The following is a 27,691-nucleotide window of genomic DNA, read 5'->3' on the forward strand; positions in this document are numbered from 1 at the left end:
TTGCCTTATATCGCTCGTGTAAATCTAGAAGCAAGGCCTCACAATGATGAACAGCTAGCCATATGGATCTCTGCAGCTTAAGCGCTTGCATTTGTTTACTTGTACATTCTGGTGTACCACAATCCAGGTTGTAAGCACACTAAATATCTGGCGGAAATCTGCCAAAGGAAATATTTAGATGTCTCCTGTCTCTTTTTGTCTTTGTAACCCAAGTCGTCACTCCAGTGGAATAATGAGGAACACGTTTTCCAAATTTCTTCAGTTCGTATTATCAGCATTCTGTGCGAAAGCCTGAAGCCATCCTCCATGACTGCAGTCTCACATAATGAGCTCTAATTGAAGGAAACGTCAATTTGTGCAGTAATTTAAATGTCCTGTGTGGTTCTTTTCTCTGGCTTCGAGTTTATTTGCCTCTTTGAGGGAAAAGGGGTGGAGTTGCACTTTTACTGACTCGAGCTTTCTAAATGGTCATGTGGTAATATTATTCATGTGGTCATAATTACAAGAGTGAAATATGTGGAAGTGTGTTTCCCCTCTGTAAAGGGAATGACGACAAGGTTAATAAATCTTATACAGTAAGTTAATTATTGGTTAATTAATTACATGCCGCTCTGGTTCAACAACAGCATTTGGAAATATTTAATCCCACAGTATTCTGTATTTGATCTGGGATTGGGCGGCACAGTGGTGTAGTGGTTAGCGCTGTCGCCTCACAGCAAGAAGGTCCTGGGTTTGAGCCCCGGGGCCGGCGAGGGCCTTTGTGTGCGGAGTTTGCATGTTCTCCCCATGTCCGCGTGGGTTTCCTCCGGTTTCCCCCACAGTCCAAAGACATGCAGGTTAGGTTAACTCATCTCATCTCATTATCTCTAGCCGCTTTATCCTTCTACAGGGTCGCAGGCAAGCTGGAGCCTATCCCAGCTGACTATGGGCGAAAGGCGGGGTACACCCTGGACAAGTCGCCAGGTCATCACAGGGCCGACACATAGACACAGACAACCATTCACACTCACATTCACACCTACGGTCAATTTAGAGTCACCAGTTAGCCTAACCTGCATGTCTTTGGACTGTGGGGGAAACCGGAGCACCCGGAGGAAACCCACGCGGACACGGGGAGAACATGCAAACTCCACACAGAAAGGCCCTCGCCGGCCACGGAGCTCGAACCCGGACCTTCTTGCTGTGAGGCGACAGCGCTAACCACTACACCACCGTGCCGCCGGTTAGGTTAACTGGTGACTCTAAATTGATCGTAGGTGTGAGTGTGAATGGTTGTCTGTGTCTGTGTCAGCCCTGTGATGACCTGGCGACTTGTCCAGGGTGTACCCCGCTTTTCGCCCATAGTCAGCTGGGATAGGCTCCAGCTTGCCTGCGACCCTGTAGAAGGATAAAGCGGCTACAGATAATGAGATGAGATGATCTGGGATTATAACTGGGTAAAAAAAAATTCCCCCCCCCCCCCCCAAACAGTTTTTAGTAATTGTGCACATAATCAATGTCAAATGGCTGAGAAGAAGAAAAATTTTTCCCTTATGTTAATTTGCTGCATTTCCAACACCGAAAGCCTTCGTTCCAGTTCATAAACTCAAGTCCTTCAGAAGTTGTTACTTCAAAGTTGACTCCTAACTCATCAGTCCATCCAATAAGTAGTGATGTACTTGTGTTTATTGTAAGGATATGCCCTTTTTGTATACTGAAGCATTTAGTGTTTTGGCAGCTGTGTCATCACGTCCGCATTTGCACAGCTGCTCCTCTGAAGGACTCGATGGGTTCAGCCAACTTGTTCCCAAATCTCCACAAACACTCCGCAGCCCCATCTCGGACACGGCTCCGCCATTCTAAAACGAAACCACGGAAAGCAGAGAGGTGGTAAAATGCTTTAGTGAACGCATACACTCGGGTCACGTCGTAAAAGAGACGGGATAGAATTTTATTCCCCGAGAGTGAATAAGTGAGATGCTGAAGTGAGCGCTGCCAGAACCTGCTGTTGTGATCTAGTACATGAGGAGACATGAAAGAGAAACGCGTCTCCGAATTGACAGCGCACATCTACACTGAAGAGAACATGGCGGGTATGTGTTGAGTTAGGGTCATGATGAGGGTATTTCACAGAGTAGGCACAGGTATCCAGTACGGTCCAATTCTGAGCACCGCTGAACTGCTTGGAAAGAACTGCTTAAGTTTCCGACAAGCTCTTTCTTTTTGACCTTCTGCTTTTTTTTTTTTTTGCTCTCACCATTTCTTCTTCTCATCCTTCACTGTGTATCAAAAGTAAAACGATGCAACCAAACCAATTCTAAACTGAACACAAGTGGAGGTGGTAATGACTTCCTGTTTACCGTACGCTTGTAAAATTCTCAAGTGATGCTATCTGAGCTTACGGTCTTCCTCTGTGAATCGCATCCAGTCGCAGTGCATTATGGGTATTCCGTAGTTGTTTGGGTCTGACATTTTCTGTCATACAAAGTGCATGATATAGTGAATAGGCCAGAGCTTTCGTGTAGTGATGGCGCTTTTCCTGTTCTCGCACCTCTTAATTCTACTCTTGCTCCCCTTTTTCTTTTCCTTCTGCTTGTTCTCTGCCTTTAATGGCTACACTTTACTCCTCCACCTCCTTTTCCACTATCGTTTCATCAGTCTTCCTTTTCTCTACCTTCTGGTCCTCCCCTCCAACTTTTCCTCCTTCTCTTCTTCTGCCTCCATCTTCTGTCATGATCTCTTCCTCCATCTTCTCCTCCTCGCATCCTCTCTCATCCCTCTCCATCTTCTCATCCTCCCATCCTCTCTCATCCTTTTCCTTTCCTTTAGCTCATCCTCCTCTTACTCCCTTTTCAATTTTTCCACCTTCATGTCCTCCTTGTCCTTTTGCTTCTCTCCTCCTTCTCCTGCATATACTCCTACTGATGACTTCTCCTCCTGCTTCTTCCAGCTTCTTCTTTACCTTCTTATTCTCATTCTCCAGCTTCTTCAGGTCCTCTTCCCATACATGTCAACCTTTTGGTCAATCAAACCTGTATAACCAACCTCCAAAATCCGTATAAGATGCAAATCAGGGCTTTGAACCAGAATTTTTTTCCTATTGGTTCGTTCCGAACAGAAACGGAATTTTAACGTTTCCGGTTTTGGGTTCCACCATTAAATAGACGTTCCCGAACCGGTTAGAACAAAAAAATTTCATTCCCGGAAAGGTTAATTACGTTCCCTGTCAGCGGTTTAACAAATGGCTATAAAATTATGTCTCTGTCTCATCCAGCTTAAGTCAAATATAGGCTAATTCTATTACAACCTTCATTAAATAAGGCAAGAAATAATTCAAAACAATTATTATTTCAAATGTTGGCGATTTGGATTCTCAGTATGTCTTCCCATCTACACAAACAGAAAAAGTGCCAAAAATGAAAGATAATTCGTTTAGTGTGTTACCAAAGGCTAGTCAGGCCCTATAGAGGGCTACCGCATGACGTCACCGCGCCGCGAGATTTTGTTAGGCGCCATATTGGAAGACCAAGTACACATCTATGCAAGTACATGCATACATAAAACAAACTACACCTGAAATGTAGCCAGGGCCGGTTCTGCCCTAATCTGGACCCGGGTGCAACATCGCGCACCCCCCCCCAAAAAAAAACACCAGTCTAAATCAGGACAACCATCACATAACTATAACTATAAACATTTTATATCAACTATTTTAACTAAATGGGCTATAATAAATAAGCCTGCAGGCAGCCACGGCGGGCTGCCTCAGAAAAGTAACCATTCAATGACGCAACTGAAAGCCTGCAGCCACGGCGGGCTGCCTCAGAAAAGTAACCATTTGTCCTACCTTAAAACTCGTTTTGCATTTTCGACCCTCCATTTATTTTCTTTCCTTTTCTGAAAACCCGATTTGTGTCCAGACATTTTGTTCTGCTACCAACGAACTAACTCGTCAGGTCTCGTCTCTCGAGCCGCGATGATTCCCGTGGGAAGGGCAACAACTGATACATTTTTACAAACAGCCAATAGGGAGGTTGCAACGTTCAGGCTCTTCTTTGCTCAGACACTCAGTAATGGAGACGTGATAGCAGTCCACCCTCCCGCTCTCTCCATTCAGTCAGCGAACGTCACACAGGAAGTGAACCCCAGCGGGTCATAGAAACTTGCGCAGGAGAAGAATGGCTTTTTTATTTGTAGGCTACGGAAACTTTGAGGAGCGAAATAAAAACCGGTATTAACCGGTTACCATTATTTTTAATAAGCGTTTCTGTTCCGGAACATAAAAAATAATAAAGTTTCTGGTTTCATTTCTGTTCCATGTGAAATAGAAAAAGTTCCCGGTTTTCGTTTTCGTTCCTTGAACCGGTTCAAAGCCCTGATGCAAATTAAAATAATTTACCTAAAATTTGAATGATAATTAACAATGATATATCCCAGTTACTTTTTATTCAATATTAATAACAACAAACCTTCAGAATGAATACAAAGCTCCAATGTTTGACAAAAACACAGTGTCACTCCTAATGTTCTGAATTGTACTCCATGACTAGCCTGGGCCCGCCCATCCTAAGCGTGACGCAACACGAGGGCCTGTTGCGAGCTTAGTCTGGCCAGGCAAGCTATCTCCAGCTCTTCCAAGCTCCGGAAAAATCGGGAGCCAGTCAACTTTGAGCATCTCCAATGGCCCTGGGTTGAGGCGTGTTCAAGGCACTGACGTAGTAGAACTGCGACCGGAAGCCATGGATTGTTTACAGAATCATGCTGTATTGAAAGCATTCAACGGGAAGTTCTCATTGAAAACGGAGCAAAGAGCAGCCCTGGAGGTATTTATTGAAAGGAAGGACGTTTTCGCCTTGCTCCCGACCGGCTTCGGTAAGAGTTTAATCTACCAGTTAGCCCCGCTGGTAGCCAAATCAATGGGGCTCAGCGAGAATCCTATCATCGCGTCACATACGTCAGAGGAAGGAGTGATGCAATTGGTTTAAGCTTCGTCACAGCCTTTTCTGGCTTCGACCAGTAGCAAACTGAGGCATTTCAGGGAGGCGGGTCAACCATGCACTTTGGGAAATGGTTGGGCTTAATATCTTTGCCAGACCAATAGCTCGCAGAGCTTTGAAGTCGCGTTAGCCAGACTACTCCATGACAGCTTTTTTAGCAGTCTGCACCAATACCTCACGAGGCTGCATGTCACAGCAAGCGTTTGTGTTGATCTTGCCGGAGTGCCCATTCAGAATCTTTTCAGTCGCTAGTGAAAGTCGCTCAGGTGGAAATGCGCATTTCAAACAAAATGTTACTTCCCGGTTGGCGGGATTCTCGCAATGCGGTGTGCGCATGATCAGAAGTGGAACAAAGTCTCGCTACCACAAGATAATGCGCGATTTCATAAGACTCTTTACTGGCTGTCTGTGGTGTACAGTACGTTTGTAAATGTTATGCGCTCTTTATCATTGTGGGAATTGATTATAGCTCTAAATAAATATTGAAGTTTTTTTTTTTTAAAGAATCCGTATAACTTTTATTTGTACGCCCGTATACTACGTTTATTGAATCAAATCCGTATAAAATACGGACATTCCGTATAGGTTGACATGCACGTCTTCCTCATCCATTCTTCACCTTCTCCGCCTTCACTTCCTCCCCTCCTCATTGTTCTTTTGTTTCTCCTCCTCCTCTTTCCTCTTCATTTGTTTTTCCCTTCGTTCTCCAAAAATTAAAATAGAATGGTGCACTAATTGGTGCAGAAATTAAGAAAAATGTCAGGCATTAAGAGAAACTATTCTTTTGCTTTGAAACACAGCTGACACAGTGAGGTGTTGCATTTGTGGGGTTCTTCTGTTCAACCCAGAGCCCTGGCAAGCCTGCGCTGGCCGATTGCTTGGGGTCATGTTTATTATTCCTCCCTCCACTTTGGGTGCTTTTAATAGTACAAATATTGACACGCAAAAGGGGAACGGCTCACTACTGCGTTAACCTTAAACCAAACAGGCATGTCTCTCTCATCATCTGTAGCCAAGAGGAAACTCGCCACCTTTTAATGACTGCTTCTGTATTAGGCTGCCAGGAGCAATGTTCTCGACACGGCAGGTAAAAGGACAAAATACTCATTAAGCTGATAATCTGCTTAGTCCCCATCTGGCTACACGAGCAAACTGTGTCTGGTTACAGATTAGAGATTGAAAGAAAACAAATTGCAGAACAAGGTACAGGCCTAGCTATTTATTTATTAATAATTCTGGCCTCGTTTTTCTTTGGAGTGCTCCAGCGAGTCCTGAGTGTTCTATACGGCGTCCGTGAAAAGTTTGGACACGCCTTTGAATTCACTGGTTTTTCTTTACTTTTATTCATTAAGGCATGAAGTAATGTCGTTTCTCTTTAATTAGTTGAGCGGTTCTTGACTTACGGATGACTATAGTTGTGGAATAGGACCATTTACTGTATTTTTACTATTTACTGTTTGATCTGAAATGCATTAATAAGGCAAGAAATTGCACGAATTAACTTTTGACGAGGCACACCTATTAATTGAAAAGCATTCCAGGTGACTCCCTCATGAAGCTGGTTAAGATAATGCCAGTAGTGTGTCAAGCGTCAAGGCAGTGTTGTGATGTTGTCGAGTCACTAAATCTCAAGTCCCCAGTGTTCAAGTCTTAAAAAAAAAAGTTCGAGTCAGGTCCACTATTGATCCGAGTCGAGTCCGAGAACAAGACTCCAGCCGCACCATTTGACGGCGGCTGTTTTAGCGCCATTAACGTTTGTTCCTGAACATGCCGTATGAACAGGTGAATGTGCTTCTCTTTATCAGGGAGTGTGAAGTATTCTGTCAGAGATGGTTGGAAGACGGATGTAAGTGCAGAAGGTGTGTTTATTAATACAAGTGAAGACAAACAATCCAGAATGGCAGGTAAAACTGTAAAACAGTGAAACAGGCGATAGGTCGAGCGACGCACAAACAGGCTATCGTAGACTCGGCAGAATCAAAGACGAGAAACAGGAAATCAGGGATCAGGAAACCAAACAAGGAAATAAGGCTCGGTAATGTGTCAGCAACGCAACTCGATACTTCACAAAGTAATTGTTTTCACAGTTTTTATATCGATGCGTTGATTCGCACCTGCACAGGATTAAGGTGCAGTCGTTTATGGCGCGTGTGAGTAGCCTGGCTAACGCGACTTCAAAGCTCTACGAGCTATTGGTCTGGCCAAGATATTAAGCCCAACCGTTTCCCAGAGCCCGTGGTTGACCCGCCTCCCTGAAATGCCTCAGTTTGCTACTGGTCGAAGCCAGAAAAGGCTGTGACGAAGCTTAAACCAATCACATCACTCTTTCCTCTGACGTATGCGACGCGACGGGGCTAACTGGTAGATTAAACTCTTACCGAAACCGGTCGGGAGCAAGGCGAAAGCGTCCTTCCTTTCAATAAATCCCTCCAGGGCTGCGCTTTGCTCCGTTTTCAATGAGAACTTCCCGTTGAATGCTTTCAATACAGCATCTATGCGTAATAGATGCGGAAGCATGAATGAAGCGCTTCCGGCATAGATTCTGTAAACAATCTATGGCTTCCGGTCGCAGTTCTACTACGTCACTGCCTTGAACACGCCTCTACCCAGGGCCGTTGGAGATGCTCAAAGTTGATTGTTTCCCGATTTTTCGGGAGCTTGGAAGAGCTGTAGATAGCTTGCCTGGCCAGACTAAGCTCGCAACAGGCCCTCGTGTTGCGTCACGCTTAGGATGGGCGGGCCCAGGCTAGCGTGTGAGAGTCCGCTTGGCGCGCGTGCACTGTCCAGAGTGAACCTGAGGGTCTGTCTGATGCATGAGCCAAGGGGCGCAGGTGTGACACACTTGCATGAAATTAGTACAAAAATTTAATGGAGATACAAATATCTGATGCCAAATTATGACACGTTACAAAAAATAAAGAAGAAATCCGAGTCCTCGTCTCCAATTTACAAGTCCGAATGCAGTTAATGCGCGAGTCCGAGTAATCAGTGCTCACGTCCAAGTCAAGTCATGAATCCTTAAAATGAGGGCACGAGTCAGACTTGAGTCCAAGTACAGGACTCGAGTACTACAAGCCTGCATCCAGGTAAATACTGGTTACTTTGAAGAATCTAAAATATGGAACATTTTGTTTAACACTTTGTTTACTTCATATTTCCATACGTGTTCCAGATGTTATTTCATAGTTTTGATGTCTTCAGTATTGTTCTCCAATGTAGATAATGGTCAAAATACAAAAAAAACAGGAGTATAGGTGTGCAAACTTTTTTGATTGGTACTGTATGTGTTGCATCCATCGCTTACTCATCTGTAGTCCATTCCAGAAAGTGACATGTTGGCCTGTCGGTGTCCATGTCTCTTCCGTAATCACAAGGAGCTGCAACTACATTAAACACCCTTATTGACCAAACCTGACTGTGAGTGACCCAGAAACCACTCCCTCTGTAAGATGTTTTTTGGTCGACAGAGTGAAACTGTGCACAGATCAACGTGCTTGAAAGACTAAAACAAGAGAACCCAGATCAGGAAAGTTTAGTAATAAATCGGACAGTAGGTTCTAATTTATTTTAGCTTGATTGATGTTTAGCATGAGCTGTGTTGGCCACATGGCCTGCCTGCTGTTGACTGATTGCCATCTGATGTGCACAACATCAATCATTATGTGAGCTGGAGCACACTGTGGTCAGATTAGTGAGCTGCCCTTGGGGGAATAATGATGAACTAACAACATTTGGTACCACAGCTGGCCAAAAAAAAAAAGCAACCAATGAGGGTGAAAAGCTAGTTACAGGAATAGATCAAAACATGGGACACACATGTAGTTTGGGGGGGGGGGGGGGGAGCTAAATTTTCTTGTCTAATGAGGATGTCCCCTCAGGAACATCTATCCATTATCTGGAGCCGCTTATCCTGTTCTACAGGGTCGCAGGCGGGCTGGAGCCTATCCCAGCTGGCTGCGGGTGAGAGGTGGGGTTCACTCTGGACAAGTTGCCAGGTTATCGCAGGGCTGACACACGGAGACAAACAACCATTCACACTCACACCTATGGTCAATTTAGAGCCACCGATTAGCCTAACCTGCATGTCTTTGGACTGTGGGGGAAACCGGAGCACCCAGAGGAAACCCACACGGACACGGGGAGAACACGCAAACTGCATAGACCTTCTTGCTGTGAGGCGACAGCGCTAACCACTACACCACCATGCCGCCTGCTTTCAGGAACTTTTTTTTTTATTTAAAAGGTTAAAATGAAGAATGACTGTGAATACGGTGGAAGAACAACTGTATTTGAATTACCAGAGTGCCACAGTTTGGTGGAAAAGTTCGTGGAACGATTTTCTAATAGTGTGTGAATTTTTTTTTTTTTTTTATCCCCCCTGGCTGAAAGGCTCGAAGGGGGGATCATGTCGTGGTGATGTCCATCCCAGGAAGGGTCAGTTGGTCGGGTTCAATGCCCGAACTGATGATCACATCATCAGTTTTTCTTTGGCTAATCAGACACAAGGTACGCCACCACTCTTGCCGGAGCGGTTGGGGGTTAGGTGCCTGGCTCAAGGGCACTTAAGTCAATCCTGCTAGTCTGGGGAATCGAACCAGCAATCTTTTGGTCCCAAAGCTGTTTCTCTAACCATTAGGCCAAGACTTCCCCCGGGAAGGGTACTCACCTTCTGAAATCAACTCCCCTTAGAATTTTTGGAGGAATTTCACAAAACTTCACAGGATTCTTTGTTATATGTCAGTAATACACATATTGTAATTTTGTTCAATTCAGTCGCATTTTACCAGAGTTACAGCCCTTGATTACCAAACTTGTACTTTGACAATTTCATGAGGGTGTATTAAGCACTTGTAGCATAGATATAGTTGCCAGCGGGGGGGGGCATTGTGCTCTCATACCCCTTTTCCACCAAATCAGTTCCAGGGCTGGTTCGGTGCCGGTGCTGGTTCACAACTCGTTCAACTTGCGAGCCAGCTGAGAACCAGTTTGCTTTTCCATAGCTCACGGTGCTAAGGGAAGACACGTCACTGTGCAATAGGGCTGCACGATTCTGGAAAAAATGTGTATCACGATTTTCTTGATAAGAATTGATATCACGATTCTCTGGACGATTTTTTTTTTAACAAATTTAAATCTTTATTCAACTCAAATCTCAAATTTAAAATCAATTTACTATTCAATTTGCATACCAAAAATATTTAAAGTAAAATACAGCACGACTAATACGGTCAAGGCAGTTGTGGTAATGTGCACAATGTCCATGGCTATAACCTCCATGAAGTTCACCTAGAACAGATATTCACACATTCTGTTAGCCAGAACACCAATAAAATAAAAAGCGCAGAGAAGACCCAATTACTTCTAAAATGAACTGCAATAAACTCTATGAAGTTCACCGAGGAAGTCAGTGTGTGCGCGCATGCGCAGGTTTACCTGCACTGACGATGGTTCCATCATTCTGTCGCTAAACAAACAGCTGATCACACCGAGGTGCTCCTGACCGCCGATATTTATTAGTTTGGTCCTGCGTTTCCTTTCCTTCGTATATAACATAATGTCTTTCCTTCTCGCTTTCTTTACGTTACTGTAGTCGGCCTTTCACGTTTCATTCGCACACTCGCGTCCTCCATTTTTCTCTCCTGTTCCAAACTTGTATCCCATAATACATAATAATGCCTTGCGTGAACGGGGAAAGCCCACCACATGATGCATGACGTAGAATCTTGTATTGCGTCATGGTGAAGCAGGAAAAAATAGCAGAGAATTTACGGCCACATGGCTCTAAATTCATTAATTGTTCTGTTTAAAAAAAAAAACTAATAAAATTGGAAGTCTGTGATTCGAGTTCAATAGCTTTTGATCCACTAAACAAAAATTGGGTGTCGGGGGGGAAAATTCTTTTTACAACCTACACTTGAAAAATCTGAAAGGCAGTCTAGCTTTAAGTGAATAGCTTTTTATTAAATTTGATACCGTTTGTTCACTTTGTAGTTAAGCTCTGAGGATAGAAAGCAAAATAAATAGGAATAGAGAGATTTTGCATCTCGTTATTGAAGGATCTGAAGCACACGTGGGATGCTCGTGTAATTTCCGATGTTGCCTTCAGCCTGTACCAGTTTTCCAATGGTGAACTCAACGTATTTGGTGTTGTACTCAAGCGGTTTTGTTTTCTGTGTTCATTTAGGAGCAAGAGGATCCCAACAAGCTCGCTACCAGCTGGCCTGACTACTACATCGACCGCATCAACTCCATGGCTGCTGTAAGTGCCTTTTTCTGAGCTTTCTAACCCATGATTACAATCAACAAGCGCAATCCATTTTCTATATCCATTTCTGCCTCTTGGTCCTGACTCGCTGACTGTTTAAAGCATTGTGTTGCATTTTCATCGTTCAGACCTCAAGCAGGTTCTCGACTCTGATTACTGACTCATCAGTGTTGCATTTGACTTGAACAATAAAGCACTTTTTAATGTTCTGGAAATAGTCCAACTTAATACAAATATCAAATATTTGCTGTTCGATATTGCAAGCGCAGGGCAATCTTCAGTTCATGAATTAGGAGTATTTATTTATTTATTTATTTATTTATTTATTTATTTTTAAGTGATGCTCAGCTGCCGGTGGTGTATCATGACTCGAATGGTTCCATTACACATTTCTCCAAATTCGAGTTGAATTTGAGGGACTTGGACATCAGTTTCAGTCATGTGACCTTTGCCCTCCGTCTAGAGACACTGATGCCCCTTTTCCACCAAAGCAGTTCCAGGGCTGGTTCGGGGTCAGTGCTTAGTTTGGAACCGGGTTTTCTGTTTCCACTGACAAAGAACTGGCTCTGGGGCCAGAAAAACCGGTTCTAGGCTAGCACCAACTCTCTGCTGGGCCAGAGGAAAGAACCGCTTACGTCAGCGGGGGGGGCGGAGTTGTTAAGACCAACAACAATAAGACCGCGAAAGATCGCCATTTTTTAAGCGGCGAGAAGCCGCAGCTGTACAAATGCGAAGTCTCATCTCATTATCTCTAGCCGCTTTATCCTTCTACAGGGTTGCAGGCAAGCTGGAGCCTATCCCAGCTGACTATGGGTGAAAGGCGGGGTACACCCTGGACAAGTCACCAGGTCATCACAGGGCTGACACATAGACACAGACAACCATTCACACTCACATTCACACCTACGGTCAATTTAGAGTCACCAGTTAACCTAACCTGCATGTCTTTGGACTGTGGGGGAAACCGGAGCACCCGGAGGAAACCCACACGGACACGGAGAGAACATGCAAACTCCGCACAGAAAGGCCCTCGCCGGCCACGGGGCTCGAACCCAGGACCTTCTTGCTGTGAGGCGACAGTGCTAATCACTACACCACCGTGCCGCCCAAACGCGAAGTCATCCATTATTATTATTATTATTATTATTATTGTTGTTGCTGCTGCTTCTTTCGTGTTGTTTTTGCTTTGATATTCACGCCAAGGTTTATGCAAACATAGCGACGTAACTGACGTATACAGCGACGTAATTACGTATGCAGCGACATAATGACGTGGCTCCGCTTAGCACCGCGAGCTATGGAAAAGCAAACTGGTTCTCAGCTGGCTCACAAGTTGAAAGAGTTGTAAACCAGCACTGGCCCTGAACCAGCCCTGGAACTGATTTGGTGGAAAAGGGGCATCAGTCTGACTTGGATTTGATGATCAAAAAACAGACAGCTCACCAGAAGGGGTGAGAAAAAGAGACAGAGAGAGAGATTTTTTTCTATCCACATTCACTGGATATGAGCAATCTGGTGCTCTGATTGGCTACTCTACTACTAGGCTATCAGCTCATATACCATGAGTAAAGAACAAAATGGTGGCGCGTGTTGCTGAACCAACCAAGGATGAAATAAAAACTCTACTCGAAAACAAAACCCCAAATATTATCAAATATTTAAAAGAGAAAGAAATGGCTAAAAGAATAGTCCCCTCCCCCCAGCAGCGCCTGTTCCATTCTCCAGCCCAGTTGGTGGCAGTAATGCACCTTGAAGTTGGTTTGCCAATTGCCAGAAAACTTTGAAGAAAACCCAAAAAAGCAACAAAATATGAAATAAAAGTGCTTGATAGTTAGAACTTTTTTTTTCAAAAATTATAGTATTTTTCACAAATTGCTCCTGTCATTTCACCGTTTTGTTTACATTTTAAGCGGAAATGATTTTGTCGAACATTTTGTATAAAGTTTTTATTTATTGAATTTGCAAAAAATAAAAATGCTCCGTTTCTCAAAATCCAGTGAATGTGGATAGAATAAAACAATTATTCCACTCTCTCTCATCGTACATGGCTTATAGCTAACTTGGTGCTGCGTGCCTCGTCGGCGATCAGCTCATGTACGACTCGATTTCGTGGAATAACTGTTAAATATATTATACGCATGTCTTTTGCTATAGTTAAAGACTGACTGACTGATATTAATTTGGTACTGTTCTTGACTGAACGTTGGCTTCAGACTTGCCGTTATTTCTTCAATTTTTAGCCGTCGAAATTCCCTTGTAGTCCAACCAGAATGTTTTAATGTTAATATATCTCGTAGTAAACCTCAGACTAGTGAAATCTCACTCAGGTATACTGTTTAAGAGATGGACCACAAAGCAATCACCATTATATTTTACAGCATTTATTTAATTATTTATTTTAAAATTAGATTTGCAGACATGCGATACTCTTAGCAACCCCGTGTTTAGAGGTCTATTAATTTTGCAGATGTTTTCTGTTTATTGGCGAGGTCTGGAAAAACGGACCTTCTCGCAAACGAGACTTCCTGCTGGGTTTTAGGTTCAAGACAGCATATAGTGCCTCATCAGGTCCATTATGATGATTCTTTTAATCATTTACCCCACATGTTAAATATCTCTGTCCATGTGTCTTAGTGATCAGTGATTAATGACCTTTCTAATTATAGCCCTGTTTCTGTCCAAACACACTTAAAGGAACAGTCCACCGTATTTCCATAATGAAATATGCTCTTATCTGAATTGAGACGAGCTGCTCCGTACCTCTCCGAGCTTTGCGCGACCTCCCAGTCAGTCAGACGCGCTGTCACTCCTGTTAGCAATGTAGCTAGGCTCAGTATGGCCAACGGTATTTTTTGGGGCTGTAGTTAGATGCGACCAAACTCTTCCGCGTTTTTCCTGTTTACATAGGTTTATATGACCAGTGATATGAAACAAGTTCAGTTACACAAATTGAAACGTAGCGATTTTCTATGCTATGGAAAGTGCGCACTATAATGACAGGCGTACGAACACCTTCTGCGCACTTCGGCAGCGCATTGATATCTGAGCTCCGTATCAATGCGCTGCCGAAGCGCGCAGAAGGTGTTAGTACGCCTGTCATTATAGTGCGCACTTTCCATAGCATAGAAAATCGCTACCTTTCAATTTGTGTAACTGAACTTTTCATATCACTGGTCATATAAACCTATGTAAACAGGAAAAACGCGGAAGAGTTTGGTCGCATCTAACTACAGCCCCAAAAAATACCATTGGCCATGCTGAGCCTAGCTACATTGCTAACAGGAGTGACAGCGCGTCTGACTGACTGGGAGGTCGCGCAAAGCTCGGAGAGGTACGGAGCAGCTCGTCTCAATTCAGATAAGAGCATATTTCATTATGGAAATACGGTGGACTGTTCCTTTAAAGTGAATGGGAGTTAATAATAAAGATTTACTACTTTTTTTTTTGGGGGGGGGGGGGGGGGGGCTCATTCTGTAGTCATCAACATCTTTATCCGATCAGCTATCAGTGCATCTTTTATATGCATTCCTGGCATGGCTCAGGTTTAGTTTGGCGCCTGTCTTGTTGATACAGGCCATTTCTTTCTTTCATTCATCTATTCATTTTCACTTGGCACTGTGAAAACTGGGCATGAGGCAGGAATAAACCTCGGATTGTCAAGTTTATTCGTATAGCGCTTTTAACAACAGACATGGTCACAAAGCAGCTTTAGAGAAAATTCAAGATTTTAAACATAGCTAATTTTATCCCGAATATATCCCCAATGAGCAAGCCTGTGGTGATGGTGGCGAGGGAAAAACTCCCTCAGACGACACGAGGAAGGAACCTCAAGAGGAACCAGACTCAAAAGGGAACCCATCCTCATTTGGGTGATAAGTGTAATTTATAAATAACTCGCTTCTATAACTGTGTAACCAAGAAATTCATTATAGTTTGTACATGAAGTCTATTTTGTTGAAATTATAAACTGTTCATTGATGGAAACTTGAGTGCAAAACTGTTCCTGACAACTGCAGTCCTAAAGTTAAAGTCCACTGGAGTCCTCAGACATAAATGTATTACTGGAAGGGTCCAGAGCATCTTCCAAGTGTGACTTTCAACTGTCCATATGGGGCCGTCCTCCACAGGAGCAATGTGATGAGACTCCAGCCGCAAGTAAGGCATCAGGAGGTCTGAGGAGCAAAAGAGGTCAGCATCTCAATCTCAGGATTGACATGTAACTCAGAAGGACAGACAGAGTGAAGTGTGTGGGGGGGCACAGGTTGTTAGGTATGCCCAATGCCACCTAAGGAGTAAGAACAGGATACAAGCAGGGACTCCGGTAAGACCAGCTGTAACAGCATAACCAAAAGAGGGATGCTGTAGTCCATCACAGGATCTAGCCCCAATGTCCTAAAAACACAAAGGGGTGTTTTTTTTTTTTTTTTTTTTTTTTTTTAAAAAGTATTTCATAAAAGTAAGCAAAATCTATTTACATCATAAGTGGTTAAATGCACAAAAACTAAAACTGTATATTTTATTATTGATACCAGCAGTAAACATTACAGTTGTTATATGCATCACCCCTACCTAAATTACAACCCCGATTCCAAAAAAGTTGGGACGAAGTACAAATTGTAAATAAAAACGGAATGCAATAATTTACAAATCTCAGAAGCTGATATTGTATTCACAATAGAACATAGACAACATATCAAATGTCGAAAGTGAGACATTTTGAAATTTCATGCCAAATATTGGCTCATTGGAAATTTCATGACAGCAACACATCTCAAAGTTGGGACAGGGGCAATAAGAGGCTGGAAAAGTTAAAGGTACAAAAAAGGAACAGCTGGAGGACCAAATTGCAACTCATTAGGTCAACTGGCAATAGGTCATTAACATGACTGGGTATAAAAAGAGCATCTTGGAGTGGCAGCGGCTCTCAGAAGTAAAGATGGGAAGAGGATCACCAATCCCCCTAATTCTGCGCCGACAAATAGTGGAGCAATATCAGAAAGGAGTTCGACAGTGTAAAATTGCAAAGAGTTTGAACATATCATCATCTACAGTGCATAATATCATCAAAAGATTCAGAGAATCTGGAAGAATCTCTGTGCGTAAGGGTCAAGGCCGGAAAACCATACTGGGTGCCCGTGATCTTCGGGCCCTTAGACGGCACTGCATCACATACAGGCATGCTTCTGTATTGGAAATCACAAAATGGGCTCAGGAATATTTCCAGAGAACATTATCTGTGAACACAATTCACTGTGCCATCCGCCGTCGCCAGCTAAAACTCTATAGTTCAAAGAAGAAGCCGTATCTAAACATGATCCAGAAGCGCAGACGTCTTCTCTGGGCCAAGGCTCATTTAAAATGGACTGTGGCAAAGTGGAAAACTGTTCTGTGGTCAGACGAATCAAAATTTGAAGTTCTTTATGGAAATCAGGGACGCCGTGTCATTCGGACTAAAGAGGAGAAGGACGACCCAAGTTATCATCAGCGCTCAGTTCAGAAGCCTGCATCTCTGATGGTATGGGGTTGCATTAGTGCGTGTGGCATGGGCAGCTTACACATCTGGAAAGACACCATCAATGCTGAAAGGTATATCCAGGTTCTAGAGCAACATATGCTCCCATCCAGACGACGTCTCTTTCAGGGAAGACCTTGCATTTTCCAACATGACAATGCCAAACCACATACTGCATCAATTACAGCATCATGGCTGCGTAGAAGAAGGGTCCGGGTACTGAACTGGCCAGCCTGCAGTCCAGATCTTTCACCCATAGAAAACATTTGGCGCATCATAAAACAGAAGATACAACAAAAAAAAGACCTAAGACAGTTGAGCAACTAGAATCCTACATTAGACAAGAATGGGTTAACATTCCTATCCCTAAACTTGAGCAACTTGTCTCCTCAGTCCCCAGACGTTTACAGACTGTTGTAAAGAGAAAAGGGGATGTCTCACAGTGGTAAACATGGCCTTGTCCCAACTTTTTTGAGATGTGTTGTTGTCATGAAATTTAAAATCACCTAATTTTTCTCTTTAAATGATACATTTTCTCAGTTTAAACATTTGATATGTCATCTATGTTCTATTCTGAATAAAATATGGAATTTTGAAACTTCCACATCATTGCATTCCATTTTTATTTACAATTTGTACTTTGTCCCAACTTTTTTGGAATCGGGGTTGTACATATTTAGTTGAATTTGATAGCCTTCCTCTGCTTTGTAGATATTCTGTATTTCATAGATTCCTTGTCAGATCAGCCATTTAGAGGAGCCCATGGCTGTTGAGTGTTAACAAAAGGTTTGAAAAGTCCAAGAACTACGCTCCGGGGTGAATTTTTATTCCTAATGCCAATCCTTGACTGTCCTCTTGAGTCCCAATGAGAGAACTAAGTTCTGAGACTTTACAACTGGCTGTCCAAATTTTGTCCATGCCACCATTACTTTACTTTATTTCTTCTATTTTTAAAGTTCATCAAATATACTTTAACTGTGCATTCTTCATCATCGTTGGCTGTCCATCACTAGCGATGATGACTGCACATTAGGATGCGCAGAGATGCAGATGGAGAGTGACAGAGTCGTCCGCAGTGGTGGCATGAACGGCCTGGTTGAGCTGTTATGGAATGTCTTGTTTTGTGAGCTCTTGTATACTTCCTTTGATGCTTGTCTTCAATTGCAGACACTGAGCTTTTAACTATGCTTCGCCATGTTGCTCTTTCCAGGGCATCCCTTTCCCACTGTGTATTTAATATTAGCAGAATTTTTTTTTTTTAATAAAAAGTATGCTGCAGAGTTGTTACAGTCAAGAACATTGACCGGGGTGCCAATGCTTTTGCATACAACTAAATGCTGCTCCTTTTAATACAAGGTGACCCACAAGTGTCGGTTTTTGGTCCCCTTCTTTTCATCATACATGTATATGCTTCCTGTTAGTCAAATGATTGTCAGCTTTAGCTCAAAACTGCAGAACTCTGATTCTCATCTTGTTAACTGCATCTATCCGTGACCTAAAGTTATGAATATTCTCGAGCTCCCTAAAACTTCTAAATGTTCCACTGACGTACATGGCATCACTGTCAAACAATCTTGACATTATTATTATTAAATACTATATTTTGAAGTCTCCGTCAGATCACATAATGCTATCAGCTACTGTATGATACAAGTCCTAAGAGTTTAAAAGACACTGAAACTCTGATTCATGGATTCATCATCTCACACTTGGAATACTGCACTTACCTTTTTAGTTCCATGTTTGTTTCATTCACAACTATAATTCACATGCACTTTCTCAGTCATTGCTGAAGACGTGTTATGGATGTATTGGTGACGTCAGTGTTGTAGTCCAGTCACTAAACCTCGAGCCCGAGTCCAGTCTCAAGTCCCTAGTGTTCAAGTCTGAGTCAAGTCCAAGTCATTAAAGAAAATTTTGAGTCGAGTCCACTATTGATCCGAGTTGAGTCCAAGAACAAGACTCCAACCGCACCATTTGACGGTGGCTGTTGCTGCCTTTATGTGAAAGCGTCTCTGCTACTGTGTTGGACTAACGTTACTGCTCGACTGCCCCATTTTAGTTAATAGGCTACAGATAAAAAGCTAGTTCATCGCTCAGCAAGCCCCGCCCACTATCAACAGAGCAATGAACATAGCGTGTCACTTCCTTCTCCGGGTGGATTCTTACCAAATGACGATTGAAGTTCGAGGTTGTCCCCGTTGTCTCCTCGATACACACACACACACACACACACACTGCACGAGAAGTCTGTATAAGCAAAGCAGACAATCTTGGGGGCGTTCTCTCCAGGCATTTTAGCGCCGTTAATGTTAGTTTGTTCCTGAACATGACGTGCATTCTCTTGCACAAAATTAGTATAAAAATTAATGTAGATATTTATCTTATGGGGGCGGCACGGTGGTGTAGTGGTTAGCGCTGTCGCCTCACAGCAAGAAGGTCCGGGTTCGAGCCTCGTGGCCGGCGAGGGCCTTTCTGTGTGGAGTTTGCATGTTCTCCCCGTGTCCGCGTGGGTTTCCTCCGGGTGCTCCGGTTTCCCCCACAGTCCAAAGACATGCAGGTTAGGTTAACTGGTGGCTCTAAGTTGACCGTAGGTGTGAATGTGAGTGTGAATGGTTGTCTGTGTCTATGTGTCAGCCCTGTGATGACCTGGCGACTTGTCCAGGGTGTACCCCGCCTTTCGCCCGTAGTCAGCTGGGATAGGCTCCAGCTTGCCTGCGACCCTGTAGAACAGGATAAAGCGGCTAGAGATAATGAGATGAGATTTATCTTATGCCAAATTATTATGGCATGTTACAAAAAATAAAGAAAAAAAAAGTCTGAGTCCTTGTCTCCAATTTACGAGTCCGAATGCACTTAATGCATGAGTCCAAGTCCTGGACTGAAGTACTACAAGCCTGGGTGACATGGGCTGAAAAATATCAGCTCTCCTCCACAACCAAAGTGCCTTTCTACTTTCTGTAGTCATATGTCGTGTTTGCGCCCCCCCCCCCCCCCCCCCCCCGTCCCTGATGGGCTGAATGAATCTACAGTCTGGGCTAGAAAAAATAAGCCCCAGCTTCACGTCTTCCTTCCATTCTGTGTTTATCTTATGACCACTGGTGGTGCTGTTGCACTTGATTCCACAGAAGTCCAAAATAATTCAATTTAAGATATTTAACAGCAAATAATGTGACACCAATGCCAGAAATGAAACCTTTTTGTTGAATGTCTTTTGAAAGACAAGGGCTTGGTGTAAAATCGTGTGAGGTACAAAGTGATTACCAGTGTGACTGGAGGTCTAGTTTATATGTCTTCTATATTTTCGTAGCAGTTGAGTGTTGTTGCTAAGCAACAGGCTTTATTACCTGTTCTGTAATGGCATTTGAACCCACACATTGCAGGAATTGTACGGAGTGTGTGGAGAAGTTGTGCTATGACTTCATGGCTTGGAGAGGATGTGTGTGGTGTGCTCATGGGATCGCTCTGGGTAGCTGAATTATTGAATACGCTCTTTTCCCAGTGTCTGCTTGGCCCAGTGAAGTTACACGCTGGCTCCCAGCAGCCATGCAGAACACACTGTCAAGACTGATGTGGTCACGCTCTAAATGGGAACCCTACGGATCCTTTCCATTTCCATCAGTCTTCTAGGTATCATTTTCAGATTGGCACTGCCACATATCAAGAATTTAGAGTGCAGCAGCTCAGGCCAAGACTCAATACTCTTAAAGTAAGTCTGGGATGAAAGTGTTGCTTTGGTGTTCAATCACAGAATGCCAATACTCCATAATTCTTCCTAGCTTCATGCATTTACACAGTTTATGAAGCGCAACTGCTCTGCTAGCATTGTCAAGCCATGGCTTGTTAATTCTCTTGTTTGTTTATGCACATAAGAACATTCCAGCTATTTAATAAAACTCTACTGTAAAAGTTTATGCGACACCTGCCAACTTTTAGCCCTGTGTTTGCATGAATTTCAAGTTCAGTTTATGCATTCTTCCTATTTTCACAAAGAAGGGGCCGGTCATAGACAATTACACTTTCTCTCTGAGATGCTGGGAATATAAGGGTCCTGACCTCAGACACGCTTAATCTGGGTCATCAATCAGAAATAGCTTTGTTCAGAAAATGCACGTTCAGCCTGCAGGACAGACCTCGACTTTAGCCGATAATCCATCCTCTGGACTTCCACGTCCTACCGCCTGCCATTTAGGGCATACATATCCATTTCGGGAGCCGAGCCTGGGGCTTTGCAGCCGTGCCAGTGATCCACGAGCCATCTGGACAGGGACAGTCCAGATCTGTCCAATGGATGTTATGGCAGAAACATCTGTGCAGCCCCATGGTGGGACAAGAGCCTGGATCTGGTTGAACATGAATAAGAGGACCCTGGTGCCATATCAGCTATTCCCCTCCTCCCCATAAACATTATCTATGTTTCTGTATTAAAGCAGTGCCAGTCTACCAAGCGTGACTCTCAACACATCCTTTGACCAAGGCAGCCAACATAAGTCTTTACTGTTGGCATCTTGGCAGAGATTTTATTTTATTTTTTAAGTTATTAGACAGCCTTTGTGAATAGGATTTAGTGTTTAGTTATAACACATTTGTGAATAATTTCTTCTTGGCGTGAGTCCACGGTAGAAGGAGGAAGGCGGTACAGAAGCTTTGGCCAAATCTAATATGCACAACTGCACTTGGAAGCTACACATTGTGCACTTAAAGCTCAACTGCCAGCATGCTTTCAGAATCTGGCTCTGTGACTGTCCTGTCACATTCAGGCCCTGTGACTAATTGTCATTATACAATCGGAGACTCAGTAGAGGTTTAATTATACTGTTTTACCAAAAAAAAAAAAAGAGTACACAGTTTGGGTTGAAGCTGGATGTGTTTTTGTAGTATTTTCTGCTTCCAGTTACCAAAACATTTAAGCGTACACTTGGCTGTGAACGTTCTCGGTCATCTAGCTCATCGTAAACCATAGGTGCTAAAGAAGGCAACTGGACTTGCTTGAAATCCTTGAAGATGTTTCGCCTCTCATCTGAAAGACTTCTTCAGTTCTGTCTGACTAGTGGGGAGTTCCAGGTATTTATCCTCTAATACACCAAAAGCAACCCTAAGGAAAGTTGTTGAGGTCACATGGGTCATTGACCCTCTTGGTCATCCCGTAGGAGGTTGGAGTCACCGGAGGCCGGGTGTGAACGGTATTAGCAGCCTAGAGGGTTCTTAAGGCCAATTTATGCTGACAACCCAGTCCTCGCAGACGGTGTCGCAGATAGCGTCTGCGTAGCCCCCCCACCATCGCAGACGCTCTGCGTGCACCTCCCAAAAATTGTGACCACCGCAGAAGCCTTGCAGACAGCGTCGCAGACAAGAGGGCTCCGATTGGTCCACTCTACATCCGCTGTACACGCACTTCCGCTTCCCTACTTTCCCGGTTTTTGTTTTCACGACCGGCATTTTTAAAAACACGAGCGAAGATGGAGCAGCATGAAGAGCGGTTGATTGAGGAAGTACGTACATCTATACGACTCCAGTTCTAGTCATTATAAAAAAAAAGTTCTAGTCATTATAAGTAACCGGAGGATAAACACTCCACTAACCACACCCACCAACTACTCCTAGCGACTTCGCGCCCCCTTGCGTTGTGCCGGTGAATAACATTGCGCATGCCTATTACTCCCCACTCAACGATAAATTACAACTGTCTGCAAAAAGCTATCTGCGAAAGCCTTGTCGCAAGAGCATGCGGAGGCCTTTAGGGTGATCTGTGGGTCGTTGGCTGTCTGTCATCATGTGAGTCATTGAAGTCAGCTGAGTCTTGGTGTGGATGTGTATTCAGTTTTCTGGGAAGTGTGCCAAGGACTGCATTGTAGGTGGCTGATAAGTGGTGTCTCAGACCACCTCCTCTGTTCAGTGACTGTCATTCCAGGTTGACGAAGATGGCTTTTTTTTTTTTTAACTCCTCTTTCAAACCACCAATCTTCTCTGGCTAGAATCTGTACATTGCAGTCTTGAAATGAGTGTCTTTTGTTATTGAAATGAAGATAGACTGCAGAGTCCTGGCCTGAGGAACTGGTTTGAAAGAGGAGTCAAAGAAGCCATCTTTGTCAACCTGGAACGACCATCACTGAACAGAGGAGGTGGTCTGAGACACCACATATCAGCCACCGACAATACAGTCCTTGGTACACTTCCCAGAAAACTGAATACACATCCACACCAAGACTCGGCTGACTTCAATGACTCGCATGATGGCAGAGAGCAAGAGCCGGTGACCCACAGATCACTCTAACAACCTCCTCTAGGCTGCCGACACCGTTCACACCCGGCTTTCAGTGACTCCAACAACCTACAGGATGACGGAGAGTGTCAACAACCCATGTGACCTCAATGACTCTCCTTAGGGTTGGTTTTGGTCCACTAGAGGATAAATACCTGGAACTCCCCCCTAGTCAGACAGAACTGAAGAAGCTTTTCGGATGAGAGGTGAAACATCTTAAAGGATTTCAAGCAAGTCCAGTTGCCTTCTTTAGCACCGACTGTTTAAGCGTACACTTCACTTCCATAATAATGAATGAGTCGGTTAATTTGAATGATTCTGTAAAGTGTGATTCAGATTATATTTGTATAGCATTCCCTATCCTTCCTTTCGTCAACACCTCTATTTTTTTTTAATATTGTAACATGATAAACTCTTATGATGCAATAACGCTTTCTTGTCACACATTCAATCCTAAGTCAGTTTTTCCAGTGCTGTGTCTCAAATCACTCTCATTCCCTACTCACTATCTAGGGAATTCTATATAGAGGACTATATAGTGAGCTCATTGGTAAAATGAAAAAAGAAAAAAAACACTTTGGGACACTACTCCTCTGTGTCGTCATTACTGTCGCACAATTAAAACGTGCCAGATCAGTCGGCTGGTGGGTTTTCAAAATGATAAACATGCATGTATTTTTGTGATTAAATCCATATTATACTGAACGCATTTCCCACATTAATCAATACAATGTACTTTGTCTGCTGCATCTTTATTTTAAATCAAGGCTGAATACTTTCTTCTTTGCCGCTGCCTTTTATTAAATCAAATTTGAGGCTTTTGATTAATTCCTAGCTCTGCACTGTAACTTTTTTTTTTCTTGTATTTTAACAGTCTTATTTTAGCTTTTTCTATTCTCGTACTATTTTTAATTGCACTTGAATGTCCGTTAGGGGCGGCATGGTGGTGTAGTGGTTAGCGGTGTCGCCTCACAGCAAGAAGGTCCGGGTTCGAGCCCCGTGGCCGGCGAGGGCCTTTCTGTGCGGAGTTTGCATGTTCTCCCCGTGTCCGCGTGGGTTTCCTCCGGGTGCTCCGGTTTCCCCCACAGTCCAAAGACATGCAGGTTAGGTTAACTGGTGACTCTAAATTGACCGTAGGTGTGAATGTGAGTGTGAATGGTTGTCTGTGTGTCAGCCCTGTGATGACCTGGCGACTTGTCCAGGGTGTACCCCGCCTTTCGCCCGTAGTCAGCTGGGATAGGCTCCAGCTCGCCTGCGACCCTGTAGAACAGGATAAAGCGGCTACAGATAATGAGATGAATGTCCGTTTGTTTCTTCCTCTATCCATTCACCCCAACACACTACAATATTACTGCTATTTTCGCGCCACAACTTATAAATTTGTCTCGTGCCCGTTGTCGTAAGGAAAAACAAACTACTGCGTTACTCAATCTAAAATACTTAACCGTCCTTATGAAACTGCTTTTCTTTCAGCGCGACCGCAATGCATGATGGTGTATATATTGCTTGGTTAGTGACCATCGGTTGTACACTACTTTTCACGGTGCATTGTGGGATACTACGAGTCCACTATATACCGTAGGGTGTAATAATTCTCACTATATAGTCCACTATATAGTAAGTAGTGAGTGATTTTGGACACGGCGCAGATCTTCAAAGTTTGACCATTTTCGTGCTTTCATGAAATGCTCTGCACACTCGGACGGCCCAGTGGTGTATTGGCTAGCACGGTCACCTCACACAAGGTGCTCCGAGTTTGAACCTCACGGTTGACGGGGGCCTTTCTGTGTGGAGTTTGGATGTTCTCCCCGTGTCCGTATGAGTTTCCTCCCACTGTTCAAAGGCATGCAGATTAGGTCAAACGCCCAGCCACTGGGGTTTCACGAGCCAGTGTATACTTGGTGCTAGTCCCAAGATGGACCCGGATAGATTGGGGAGGGTTGCGTCAGGAAGGGTATCCGGTGTAAAAACCTATGCCAAATCAAATATGTGGATCACAGTGATCATCTGTGTGTGGCGACCCCTAACTGGAACAGCCGAAAGAAGACAACGACTAGTCTGCACGCTCGGAGGAATTCCCATGGGAGAAAATCATCTCAAAAACATTATGCAAAATTCAGGGTGACTTTTTTTTTTAAAAATCCTGTAATTTTATATGCAAATGAGATGGGCCCACTTCAAAGTAAACACCTCCATCACTGTGTTTGGTTTGTACTGCATGCAAAATAAAAGTTTTTTTGTTTGGTTGGTTGTTTTTTCTTTTGTATGGTCTTAAAATAAAAATCATTAATAGTAGGTTTGGTCCTACTATTCCAGATGCAGACCCTTTTTGCGTTTGATGAAGAGGAGATGGAGATGAGGAATAAAGTGGTTGAAGACCTAAAAACAGCACTTCGCACTCAGCCCATGAGGTAAGGAGCATCTCTTAAATGGAAACTCCTCTCTGATACACATTACACAGTATGATTGTATTGAAATGTTTGTGATGTAATTCGTGACTCTGGTGCTAACATATTGGGTGGATGCTGTATTTTTGTTATTCCTGTAAGAGGTAGCGGTTGTCTGCTGTTCTGATGAACCTCCCATACACTTGTCTGGAAGAACAGCATGTTTTCGTTTGGCCTTTAAAGACGTTTAAAAGTGTTTACAAAAAAACTAGTGTTAATTCAAGGATAAATAACATTTACGGAAAAGAAGGAGGGGGGAGAGAGGGGGAAGAAGGAGGGGGAGAGGGAAGAAGTTCAAGTTTTATTTGTCACGTATAATTACAAGTAATTACAGTGAAATTCTTATGTACCTTAGGTCGTTGAGAGTATAAAAATATATAGATAAGATAAATTAAAAACAATAGAAATAAAGGAGGGAAAAAAAAACTATATTAATGAGTGGAAACATGGCAGAGATGTGGTGATTGTGTGGTTACGAGTCCTTAGAAGTCCAAAGTGCAGTAGTGCATAGTATACCCCTTTTCCACCAAATCAGTTCCAGGGCTGGTTCGGGGCCGGGGCTGGTGCTGGTTCACAACTCGTTCAACTTGCGAGCCAGCTGAGAACCAGTTTGCTTTTCCATAGCTCACGGTGCTAAGGGAAGACACGTCATTACGTCGCTGTATACGTCATTACGTCGCTGTATACGTCAGTTACGTCGCTACGTTTGCATAAACCTTGGCGCGAATATCGAAGCAAAAACAACACGGAAGAAGCAACAACAATAATAATAATGGATGACTTCGCGTTTGTACAGCTGCTGCTTCTCGTCGCTTAAAATGGCGATCTTTCGCGGTCTTGTTGTTGTTGGTCTTAACACCCCCCCCGCTGACATAAGCAGTTCTTTCCTCTGGCCCAGCAGAGAGTTGGTGCTAGCCTGGAACCGGTTTTTCTGGCCCCAGAGCCAGTTCCTTGTCAGTGGAAACAGAAAACCCGGTTCCAAACTAAGCACTGGGCCCGAACCAACCCTGGAACTGCTTTGGTGGAAAAGGGGCAGTAGTGTACCTTGTTATCATTATGAAGAGTTCAACAGTCTGATGGCCTGAGGGAAGAAGCTCCTCCTCATCTTTTCACTGTTGGCCGTCAGCTGTCGATAGCGTCTCCCTGAAGGCAGCAGGGAGAGCAGTCTATTATTTGGGTGGCTGGGGTCGCTGGCGATCTTCCTGGCTCTGTCCCTGCAGCGGTTGGAATAAATGTCCTGCAGGTTAGGGAGGGTGGTCCTGATGGTTCTCTCAGCAGAGCGAACCACCCTCCTGTGAGCCAGCTGGTCTCTCCTGGTGGTGCTTCCCATCCAGTTAGTGATGCTCCCACTCAGGACACTCTCAATAGTGCAGGAGTAAAAGTTCCTTAGTACCCTGAGTGGGAGTTTGAAGTCCTTCAGTCTCCTTAAGAAGTAGAGGCGCTGACGGCCTTTCTTAACCAGGGTGTTGGTGTGACAGGACCAAGAGAGGTCCTGTGAGATGTAGACACCCAGGTATTTTAAATTGTCCACTCTCTGTACCTGGGCCCCGTTGATGCAGATGGGTTGGAGGTTCCTCTGCTGCTTCCTGCTGAAGTCCACTATCAGCTCCTTCGTTTTACTGATGAGTGTGAGGTTGTTCTCCTCACTCCAGTCCACAAGATATTTAATCTCGGTCCGGTAAGCAGACTCATCGTTATTGGAGATGAGGCCCACCACAGCTGTATCATCAGCCAACTTAATGATGGTGTTGGAGTCGAAAGTGGCCATACAGTCATGAGTGTACAGGGAGTACAGCAAAGGGCTCAGAACGCATCCTTGGGGGGAACCAGTGTTGAGGGTGAGGGGAGATGAAGTTTGGCGGCCTACACATACCACCTGTGATAAAAGGGGCAAGGGGGAAGAAAGGGGGGAGGAGCATGTCAGCGTCCTATCCGTGTACCTCATGTCTCATTCACATGTTAGACAGCACCTAACATTATTATAATGAATGGAAACCACTAACATGGCTACTGTTGGTACTCTCAGCTCCGGAGTAGCTCTCGGGTTTACGGTTATTTAGCAGAAAAGTCTTTTAGCACAAGTTCTAAAGTCTCATCACACCTCTATGTTCTTTAGCACAAGATCCAAGAACACTTGATCTTTATTACGAATACTTACTGATCATATTTAAAGATGTTTGATGGCTTTTTTTTTCTGAAAGTTGCCGAGATTCCATTAGAAAACGTGCG

The 27,691-nt window shown here is 43.8% G+C and overlaps 1 protein-coding gene across 3 annotated transcripts in view; it reads left to right on the forward strand.

Moving 5' to 3' along the window:
- Positions 1 to 27,691, forward strand: part of daam2 (dishevelled associated activator of morphogenesis 2) — a 300,252-nt gene that overhangs the window by 129,624 nt on the left and 142,937 nt on the right. For all 3 annotated transcript variants that reach the window (XM_060934710.1, XM_060934712.1, XM_060934711.1), the window contains exons 4-5: positions 11,161 to 11,235; positions 25,332 to 25,426. In XM_060934710.1, the coding sequence (XP_060790693.1) occupies positions 11,161 to 11,235; positions 25,332 to 25,426 (170 nt within the window). The remainder of the gene's footprint in view (positions 1 to 11,160; positions 11,236 to 25,331; positions 25,427 to 27,691) is intronic.

This window comes from Neoarius graeffei, chromosome 11 (assembly GCF_027579695.1).
Source record: "Neoarius graeffei isolate fNeoGra1 chromosome 11, fNeoGra1.pri, whole genome shotgun sequence".
NCBI classification, from domain to species: Eukaryota; Metazoa; Chordata; class Actinopteri; order Siluriformes; family Ariidae; genus Neoarius; species Neoarius graeffei.